Source organism: Theropithecus gelada, chromosome 6, assembly GCF_003255815.1.
Source record: "Theropithecus gelada isolate Dixy chromosome 6, Tgel_1.0, whole genome shotgun sequence".
Lineage (NCBI taxonomy): Eukaryota > Metazoa > Chordata > Mammalia > Primates > Cercopithecidae > Theropithecus > Theropithecus gelada.
This window is the reverse complement of record NC_037673.1, coordinates 131038947-131050132: the sequence shown is the minus strand read 5'-3', so window position 1 is coordinate 131050132 and position 11186 is coordinate 131038947. Positions and strand designations below refer to the sequence as shown.

At 44.3% G+C, this 11186-nt stretch overlaps 1 protein-coding gene across 1 annotated transcript in view; it reads left to right on the top strand.

The window, feature by feature from the left end:
• The window catches only part of SAR1B (secretion associated Ras related GTPase 1B), a 32355-nt gene that overhangs the window by 7657 nt on the left and 13512 nt on the right, over positions 1 to 11186 (top strand). Inside the window, exons 2-3 of the mRNA XM_025387369.1 lie at positions 5527 to 5602; positions 8509 to 8628. Of these exons, the coding sequence (XP_025243154.1) occupies positions 5545 to 5602; positions 8509 to 8628 (178 nt within the window). The 5' untranslated portion in view covers positions 5527 to 5544. The remainder of the gene's footprint in view (positions 1 to 5526; positions 5603 to 8508; positions 8629 to 11186) is intronic.

The window sequence follows — 11186 nt, the reverse complement described above, 5'->3', positions numbered from 1 at the left end:
AAAAAAAAAAAAAAAAAAAAAAAAAAAAAAAAATTAGTCAGGTGTAGCGGTGCCTGCCTGTAATCCCAGCTACTCGAGAGGCTGAGGCAAAAGGATTGCTGGAACCTGGGAGGAGAAGGTTGCAGTGAGCCGAGATCGACCCTGGGTGCCAGAGCAAGACTGTCTCAAAAAAAAAAAAAGAGAAAATCTCCTTCGCTTATCCCATTTCCCACATTTTAAAAAAATGATTTTAGTTTTTTACCATTTGAAATTTTTTGAAACAGGAATCTCTCCTCACTGCCTCAGAGTAAATGGGGTATTAACCTCTTACCCCATTTACTGTCACCCTGGCTGGAGTGTAGTGGTGCGATCTTGGCTCACCACAATCTCTACTTCCAAGGCTCAAGCAATCGTCCCACCTCAGCCTCCTGAGTAGCTGGGACTACAGATGTGCACCGCCACGCCTGGCTAATTTTTTTTTTTTTTTTTTTTTTTTGAGATCTCACTCTCTCACCCAGGCTGGAGTGCAGTGGCCCAATCTCCACTCACTGCAACCTCTGCCTCTTGGGTTCAACTAATTCTCCTGCCTCAGCCTCCTGAGTAGCTGGGATTACAGGGGCCCACGACCACACCCGGCTAATTTTTGTATTTTTAGTACAGTCAGGGTTTCACCATGTTGGCCAGGCTGGTCTTGAACTCCTGACCTCAGATGATCCACCCACCTCAGCTTCCCAAAATGCTGGGATTACAGGAGTGAACCACTGTGCCTGGCCTAATTTGTGTATTTTTAGTAGAGTCAGGAGTTCACCATGTTGGCCAGGCTGGTCTCGAACTCCTGATCTCAGATGATCCACCCGCCTCGGCCTCCCAAAGTGCTGGGATTACAGGCATGAGCCACCACTGCACCTGACCTCACTTCTTTTTTTTTTTTTTTGAGATGGAGTCTCGCTCTGTTACCCAGGCTGGAGTGCAGTGGTGCGATCTCGGCTTACTGCAACCTCCGCCTCCTGGATTCAAGTGATTCTCCTGTCTCAACCTTCCAAGTAGCTGGGACTACAGGCACGCGCCACCATGCCCAGCTAATTTTTGTATTTTTAGTAGAGATGGGGTTTCACCATGTTGGCCAGGATGGTCTCGAGCTCTTGACCTCGTGATCTGCCTGCCTCGGCCTCTGAAAGTTCTGGGATTACAGGCCTGAGCCACTGTAACCAGCTGCCTCGCTTCTTAATAACAACAACCAGGCTTATTTTATGCATTTTACCTCATTTGATCTTTAACACCCTGAGAGATTTTTCAGAAGAAATGTATAACTTGTCCAAGGTCACACACTTTATGAATCCTGGAGATAGGCTCTGCTCTGCTTTAAGCACCAAAGTGCTGAGATTACAGGCATAAGGACAAAGGTGTTAAGATGGCAAAGTATGAGTTATCCACAATGAATGGTAAGCAGTTTACTTTGACCTAGGGAAAGCTGCAAGTAAGAAAGTAATATGTGTTGCCAGGTGCAGTGGCTCACACCTGTAATCCCAGCACTTTGGGAGGCCAAGGCGGGTGGATCACAAGGTCAGGAGTTCAAGACCAGCCTGGCCAAGATGGTGAAACTCTGTCTCTACTAAAAATACAAAAATTAGCCGGGTATAGTGGCTGGCACCTGTAATCTCAGCTACTCGGGAGGCTGAGGCAGGAGAATCACTTGAAGCCGGGAGGCGGATGTTGCAGTGAGCCGAGATTGTACCACTGTACTCGAGCCTGGCGACAGAGGGAGACTCTGTCTCAAAAAAAAAAAAAAAAAAAAAAAAAAAGGATAGAGACAAATTTTGAGGTTAAGATGGTTGTTTAGGAGTGTGACATAAGTTTCTTGACCAGGTGGTTCCTGTGAGAACCAAAGAAAGCATGAGTCTTCACTGCAAGAAATTGATAGGACTAGGGATGAGTGGATATGGGATATGAGGGAGGCGAAGGAATTACTTGTCAGAGTCATGAGCTGGAGTGATTTTATTTTATTTTTATTTTTTATTTTTGAGACTGGGTCTCACTCTGTCACCCAGACTGGAGTGCAGTGGTACAATCTCAGCTTACTACAACCTCCGCCTCCCAGGCAATCCTCTTGCCTCCTGAGTAGCTGGAACAGGTGCATGCCAGTATGCCTAGCAAATTTTTTATTTTTTGTAGAGACAGGGGTCTTGCTTTATTACCCAGGCTGGTCTTGAACTCCTGGCCTCAAGTGATCCTCCCACCTTGGCTTCCTGAGTAACTGGGATTACTGGCATAAGCTCCCACACCCAACCCTGAAAGAGAGAGAGAGAGAGAGTGTGTGTGTATAATTTTTTTTTTTTTTTTTTTTTGAGATGGAGTCTCACTCTGTCGCCCAGGCTAAAGTATAGTGGCTAGATTTCGGCTCACTGCAGCCTCTGCCTCCTGGGCTCAAGCAATTCTTGTGCCTTAGCCACCAGACAAGCTAGGATTATAGGCATGCACCACCACGCCCAGTTAGTTTTTGTATTTTTAGTAGAGTTGGGGTTTTGCCATGTTGGCCATGGCTGGTCTTGAACTCTTGGCCTCAAGTGATCTGCCTGCCTTGGCCACTCGAAGTCCTGGGATTACTGGTGTGAGCCACCACGCTTGATCAAAAGTATATTTTTATATATGTGATTTTTTTTTTTTTTTTTTTTTTTTGATACGGAGTTTCGCTCTGTCACCCAGGCTGGAGTGCAGTGGCACAATCTTGGCTCACTGCAACCTCCGCCCCCTGGGTTCAAACAATTCTCCTGCCTCAGCCTCCGTAGTAGCTGGAATTACACACGTGTGCTACCACGCCTGGCTAATTTTTTACTTTTAGTAGAGATGGGGTTTCGCCATGTTGGCCAGGCTGGGATGTGATCTTTCTTAAGAGGCTTTTTTCCCCTCTTATTTTCCATATTACCGTATCGGTTTATCAAGTGATATATCAAGTAAATACTGAATTTTCTACTATGATTTAAAAGATTTTTTATACCATTCAGTAATGGCCAGGCATGGTGGCTCACGCCTGTAATCCCCAGCACTTTGGGAGGCACAGGTGGGAGGATGGCTTAAGCCCAGGACTTTGAGACCAACCTGGGCAACATAGTGAGACCCCTGTCTCTTTAAAAAAACTTGATAATATGATTACATTTGAAAAATACAGAAAGATAACACCCAGAAATTTACCACCTGGAACCAATTGCTAATAAGACGAACATAAAGAGAAAAAGTCTTTTTATTCCACACAGGTATAATTAGACTTGGAAACTTACTTTATTAATATAACCTTCCTTCTTCTCCTCTTTCTTTTCTCCCTATTTTTCTTCCTCCCTCTCCCCAACCACCCACAATGAGGTTCGATAAATACCTCATAGGCCATATATACTATAAAGTATTTTTTTTTATTTTTTGAGACAGGATCTTTCTTTGTTGCCCAGGCTGACGTACAGTGGTACAATCCTGACTCACTGCAGTCTTGACTTCTCAGGCTCAAGGGATCCTCCTAACTCAGCATCCCAAGTAGCTGGGACTACAAGCATGAGCCACCATGCCCAGCTAAATTTTTTTTCATTTTTGGTAGAGACAGGGTCTCACTATGTGGCCTAGGATGGTCTTGAACTCTTGGGCTCAAGCCATCCTCCTGCCTGTACCTCCCAAAGTGCTGGGATTACAGATGCTAGCCACCATACCCAGCCTAAAATTTTCCTTTTTTTCTTTTTTTTTGAGACGGAGTCTCGCTCTGTCGCCCAGGAGGGAGTGCAGTGGCCGGATCTCGGCTCACTGCAAGCTCCGCTTCCCGGGTTCACGCCATTCTCCTGCCTCAGCCTCCCGAGTAGCTGGGACTACAGGCGCCCGCCACCTCGCCCGGCTAGTTTTTTGTATTTTTTAGTAGAGATGGGGTTTCACCGTGTTAGCCAGGATGGTCTCGATCTCCTGACCTCGTGATCCACCCTTCTCGGCCTCCCAAAGTGCTGGGATTACAGGCTTGAGCCACTGCGCCCGGCCTAAAATTTTTCTTAAGTAACATTTGTGATACATATCTTGAAACTTTTCTATATTTAGGATAATTTCCTTTTTTTTTTTGAGACTCTTTCACTGTGTCACCCAGGCTGAAGTGCAGTGGTGAAATCTTGGCTCACCCTCCTCCTCCCCAGTACAAGTGATTCTTGTGCCTCAGCCTCCCAAGTAGCTGAGATTACAGGCGCTAGCCACCATGAACAGCTAATTTGTGTTGTTGTTGAGATGAAGTCTTGCTCTGTCGCCCAGGCTGGAGTGCAGTGGCGCGATCTCGGCTCACTGCAGCCTCCGCCTCCCAGGTTCAAGCAATTCTGCCTCAGCCTACTGAGTAGCTGGGATTACAGGTACACGCCACCACACCCAGCAAATTTTTATGTTTTTAGTAGAGACCAGATTTTACTATGTTGCCACCCTGGCTGGTCTTGAACTCCTGACCTCAAGTGATCCGCCTGCCTCGGCCTCCAAAAGTGCTGGGATTACAGGTGTGAGCCACCACACCCAGCCTCTATATTTAGGATAATTTCCTTTTTTGTTTTTGTTTTTTGAGACGAGTCTCGCTTTGTCACCCAGGCTGGAATGCAGTGGCACAATCTCCGGTAACTGCAACCTCCGCCTCCCAGGCTGAAGCAATTCTCATGCCTCAACCTCTGGAGTAGCTGGGACTACAGTAGCGCACCACCACGCCCAGCTAATTTTTGTATTTTTAGTAGAAATGGGGTTTCACCATGTTGGCCAGGATAGTCTCAAACTCCTGACCTTAAGTGATCCACCCACTTCAGTCTCCCAAAGTGCTGGGATTACAGGCGTGAGCCACTGCACTTGGCCTATATTTAAGATAATTTCTAAAGGTAGAATTCTTGGGTCAAATAATATTAACAGATATACTATTACCTAATTGATTTTGTACCAATTTATGCTGCCACCACATGTGCCTCTTTTACCACATCCTTTCTCGTCCTGGCTGTTATAATTCTTTTTCATTTTGCTACTTTAATGGACAAAGAATGGTTTCTACTTGATATTTTAATGTCATTTTGGGTTTTTGTTTTGTTTTGTTTTTAAGACAGGGTCTCACTCTGGCACCCAGGCTAGGGTGCAGTGGTTTGATCAGGGCTTACTGCAGCCTCAACCTCCTGGGCTCAAGTGATCCTCCCACCTCAGCCTCCTAAATAGCTGGGACTTCAAGTGCATACCACCACTCCTAGCTAATTTTTTATTTTTTTGTAGAAACAGGGTTTCGCCATGCTGCCCAGGCTGGTCTTGAACTCCCAATCTCAAGCAATCCTCCTGCCTAGCTAGGCCTCCCAAAGTGCTGGAATTTCAAGCATGAGCCACCACACTCGGCCCGCATTTTGTTTTTTATGCACAGTATAGATCATATTAGACCAGCTTGGATAAGAGTGTGCAACTCTTTGTAGTAAGGTTGCTGCAGGATTATCTACTCAGAGTTGGTGTTTAATAGTATTGGCGTTTAATGTATATTGGTGTTTAATGTTGACTACTAAATTTAAAACTCTTTTTTTTCAGACCCTATCAGATTTGGATATGTCCTTCATATTTGATTGGATTTACAGTGGTTTCAGCAGTGTGCTACAGTTTTTAGGTAATGGTGGTCCTTTATTCTCTATAGTTATCCCCTTTGGTCTTATTTAATAGTGCTTATCTGTGTCAAGTCTCTTAAGAATAGTTAAGAATATGGGCTTTGAAATCATACATAGATGTTCAATTACTCATTGTATCGCTTTTAAATTAAGTAATCTTTGGCAAATTAATTACTTTTTTCACCTTAGCCTGAGTTTTCTTATCTGTAAAATGGCAGTAATAATTCCTACCTCTTAAGGTGTTAGGAATATTACTAACAGAAATATCTACCATTCATTAGCTAGTTTACCTATGTGCTTTAATGCTTTATGTCATTTAATCCTTACAGGATTATTATTAAAATACATGTTCCATAAAATAGCTTGTACACCATAAATAGCAGTTTATAATATGCTAAATGAGACTTCTTTACCCAGCAGTTCTTTTTTTTTTTTTTTTTTTTTAATTTTATAGAGACGGAGTCTTGCTATGTTGCCCAAGCTGGTCTTTTGTTTGTTTGTTTGTTTGTTTGTTTTTGAGATGGAGTCTCACTCTGTCGCCCAGGCTGGAGTGCAGTGGCGTGATCTCAGCTCGCTGCAACCTCCACCTCCCAGGTTCAAGCGATTCTCTTGCCTCAACCTCCTGAGTAGCTGGTACTACAGGTGTGTGCCACCATGCTGGCTAATTTTTGTATTTTTTGTAGAGATGGGGCTTCGCCATGTTGGCCTGACTGGTCTTGAACTCCTGAGCTCACATGATCCGCCCACCTCAGCCTCCCAAAGTGCTAGGATTACAGGCGTGAGCCACTGTGACCAGCCTTGCTACAGTTTTTTTTTGTGGGTTTTTTTTTTTTTTTTTTTGAGACAGAGTCTCGCTCTGTCGCCCAGGTTGGAGCGCAGTGGTGTAATCTCAGCTCACTGCAATGTTCGCCTCCTGGTTCAAGCAATTCTCCTGCCTCAGTCTCACGAGTATCTGGGATTACAGGCATGTACCACCATCCCTGGCTAATTTTTTATATTTTTAGTAGAGATGGGGTTTCACCATGTTGGCCAGGCTGGCCTTCAACTCCTGACCTCAAATGATCCACCCGCCTTGGACTCTCAAAGTGCTAGGATTACAGGCGTGAGCCACCGTGCCCGGCCTCCTTGCTACAGTTTTTAGGTAATATTGTGCCTTTGTTCTCTATAGTTATCTCCTTTTGTTTTATTTATATAATAGTGCTTATTGTGTTGAGCCTCTTTATATATGAAGCAATAGTTAAGAATAGTTAAGGCCAGGCGCAGTGGCTCACGTCTGTAATCCCAGCACTTTGGGAGGCTGAGGCAGGTGGATCACGAGGTCAGGAGATCAAGACTATCCTGGCTAATATGGTGAAACCCCGTCTCTGCTAAAAATACAAAAAATTAGCCAGGCGTGGTGGCACGTGCCTGTAGTCCCAGCTACTCGGGAGACTGAGGCAGGAGAATTGCTTGAACCCGGGAGGCAGAGGTTGCAGTGAGCCAAGATCAGGCCATTGCACTCCAGCCTGGGCCACAGGCGAGACTCCATCTCAAAAAAAAAAAAAAAAAAAAGAACGTGGGCTTTGTAATCATACAAATATGTTGAGTTACTCATTGCATCCCTTTTAAATTATGTAATCTTGGGCAAATTACTTTTTCATGACACTCATAGTAGTGATAGTCATAGAAGTAGATTCCTTCATGATAAAAAAATATATATAGTTCTCCCCCCAAAAATAAAAGATTAGGACATCAAACAATTTACTTCTTAGACTTAAGCATGGACAAAGGACTAGGTGTTATTTTAGTATGAATTTATTAGAAAACGGATGGCCTGAAACTATAATTGCCTAATGTCTTTAAAAGTTTGTTTATTTCAGTCAGGTGCGGTGGCTGGCTCACATGCAGTTCTGTGGAGGTTAGACAATTAAACATGGAAAAAATAAAGTTTGGCTGGGCATGTGGCTCAAGCCTCTAATACCAGCACTTTGGGGAAGGCAAGGTGGGCCAATCGCTTGAGGCCAAGAGTTCAAGACCAGCCTGGCTAACATGGTGAAATCCCATCTCTACCAAAAAATACAAAAATTAGTCGGGCATGGTGGTGCACACCTGTAATCTCAGCTACTCAGGAGGCTGAGGTGGGAGGATCACTTGAGCCCAGGAAGTTGAGGCTGCAGCAAGCTGTTATCATGCCACTATGCTCCAGCCTGAGCAACAGAGTAAGACACTGTCTCTAAATAAATTAATTAATTAAGTTCAATATGAAATTTAGCAGTTCAATTCCAGTCTATTATAAATTGGTCAATGCTGCCTTTTTTCTATTTATCAATTTATCTATCAATCAATATCTGATTGATACTTCTAAAATTAAAGTAATCAGCATTTTGGCATTGTAGATATGTTAAGGCAACACACATATTCTATTGACTGGGTTGAAGTTTGGTTTTATAATTATCTGAAGTCCCAAATCATGAATCAATTTATTTATTTTATTTTTATTTATTTATTTTTTTAGACAGAGTCTCACTTTGTCACCCAGGCTAGAGTGCAGTGGCATGATCTCAGCTTACCGCAACCTCTGCTTCCTGGGTTCCAGTGATTCTCCTGCCTCAGCTTCCTGAGTAGCTGGGATTATAGGCGTATGCCACCACACCTGGCTAATTTTTGTATTTTCAGTATAGACGGGGTTTCACCATGTTGGCCAGGCTGGTGTGAAACTCCTTACCTCAGGTGATCTGCCTGCCTCAGCCTCCCAAAGTGCTGGGAGTAGAGATGTGAGCCACAGTGCCCAGCCATGAATAGATTTAAAATAGCCTTTTTAAAACTGAAAATAGGTTTAGAACTCCAAGCTTAATTGAGCCAAATTTAAATTCATTTGGATAATTAGTGTCAGATATCACTTTGACCAATCATAGCTCTTGCTTTGCAGGATTATATAAGAAAACTGGTAAATTGGTATTTCTTGGATTGGATAATGCAGGAAAAACAACATTGCTACACATGCTAAAAGATGACAGACTTGGACAACATGTCCCAACATTACATCCCAGTAAGTATATTCCTATATACAATGTGATACTTGATCAAATGATGCTGAGTCATAAGCACTAACCAAAAGTGTTCTGTTTTGTTTTGCTTCAGATACGGTCTTTCTCTGTTGCCCAGGCTGCAGTGCAGTGGTATGATCACAGTTCACTCTGCCTCCTGGGCTTAAGCCATCCTCCTGCCTCAGCCTCCCAAGTAGCTGGGACCACAGGCATGTGCCACCATGCCCAGTTAATTTTTCTATTTTTTCAGAGACCAGGTTTCAATATGTTGCCCCGGGTGGTCTCGAACTCCTGAGCTCAAGTGATCAGCCTCTCTCAGCCTCCCAAAGTATTGGGATTACAGGCATGAGCCACTGCACCTGGCCAAGTTTTTTGTTTTGGGGGCATTTTCTGGTAGATAAATTATGATCAAGTGATTTGATCTGTTCCTAAAATAATAAATTATGGGTGACCTGGCTCCCAGGGAGTATATTTAGATCTTGAATTAGTACTCATACCTTTTTATCAGCTAGTACTCCCTTCTCTAGCTTGAGGAATTAAAAAGTTGTTGCTGAGGGATTGTGACATGATTAGTATATAGTCCACCATTGCCTTGTTTACATAACCTGAATTTTTTTTCTTTCTGTTTTGTTTTTTGTTTTTTTTTGTTTTTTTGAGGCGGAGTCTTACTCTGTCGCCTAGGCTGGAGTGCGGTGGCACGACTTTGGCTCACTGCAAGCTCCGCCTCCCGGGTTCATGCCATTCTCCTCTCTCAGCCTCCCGAGTAGCTGGGACTACAGGCACCCACCACCACACCGGCTAATTTTTTGTATTTCCCGTATTAGCCAGGATGGTCTCGATCTCCTGACCTCATGATCCACCCGCCTCGGCCTCCCAAAGTGCTGGGATTACAGGCGTGAGCCACTGCGCCCAGCCTTCTTTTAAATTTTAAAGCCGGCCGGGCGCGGTGGCTCAAGCCTGTAATCCCAGCACTTTGGGAGGCCGAGACGGGCGAATCACAAGGTCAGGAGATCGAGACCATCCTGGCTAACCCGGTGAAACCCCGTCTCTACTAAAAAGTACAAAAAACCAGCCGGGCGAGGTGGCGGGCGCCTGTAGTCCCAGCTACTCGGGAGACTGAGGCAGGAGAATGGCGTAAACCCGGGAGGCGGAGCTTGTAGTGAGCTGAGATCTGGCCACTGCACTCCAACCTGGGCAACAGAGCGAGACTCTGTCTCAAAAAAAAAAAAAAAAAAAAGATTTTAAAGCCATATTACTTTATTTTATTTATGTAGAGACAGGGTCTTGCTCTGTCATGTAGGTTGGAGTGCAGTGGTATGATCATAGCTCACCCTTCGAACTCCCAGGTGCAAGTGATCCTCCTGCCTCTGCCTCCCAAAGTGTTGGGATTAAAGATGGGAGCCACTGCACCTTGTACTATTTTAAGCACTAATTCAGTAGATACATTATAGTTTTATACATGACTGGTAACAGAATTTATTAACCAGTTATTTTTCTAGTCTTAATAACCTCAACAATATCTAATGTACACCACAGAATTAATCTAAAGAAAACAAGGTATGCATCGACACACAGGACGTTTTAAAACAGGGGTGGGTATGGTGGCTCATGTCTGTAATCCCAGCACTTTGGGAGGCTGAGGCAGGAGAATCACTTGAGCCCAGGAGTTTAAGACCAGCCTGGGCAACATACGGAGACTCCATCTCTACAAAAACAAAAACAAAAAATTAGTCTGGCATGGTGGCATATACCTGTAGTCCTAGGTACTTGGGAGGCTGAGGCAGGAGGATCACTTAAGCCTAGGTGTTCAAGGCTTCACTGAGCTATGATTGTGCCACTGCACTCCTAACATGGGCAACAGAGTGAGACCCTGTCTCTAAAGAAACAAAAAATACCAAAAAAATTGAAAGTTTTTTTTTTTTTTGAGATGGAGTCTCGCTCTGTTGCCCACGCTGGAGTGCAATGGCATGATCTCGGCTCACTGCAACCTCTGCCTTCTGAGTTCAAGCAATTCTCCTGCCTCAGCCTCCCAAGTAGCTGGGATTACAGGCACGTGCTACCACACCCAGCTAATTTTTGTATTTTTAGTAGAAATGGGGTTTCAACATGTTGGCCAGGCTGGTCTCGAACTCCCGACCTCAGGTGATCCGCCTGCCTCAGCCTCCCAAAGTGCTGGGATTACCGATGTGAGCCACCATGCCCAACCAAAACTTGAAAGGTCTTTTTTTTTTTTTTTTTTGAGACAGAGTTTTGCTTTTGTTGCCCAGGCTGGAGTGCAATGGTGCAACCTCCGCCTCCTGGGTTCAAACGATTCTCCTGCCTCAGCCTCCTGAGTAGCTGGGATTACAGGCATGTGCCACCATGCCCAGCTAATTTTTTGGTATTTTTAGTAGAGATGGGGTTTCTCCGTGTTGGTCAGGCTGGTCTCGAACTCCTGACCTCAGGTGATCTGCCTGCCTCAGCCTCCCAAAGTGCTGGGATTACAGGCATGAGCCACCACACCCGGCCAAAAATGGAAGGTTTTAAAACAATTTTTTTTTTTTTTTTTTTTTTTTTTTTT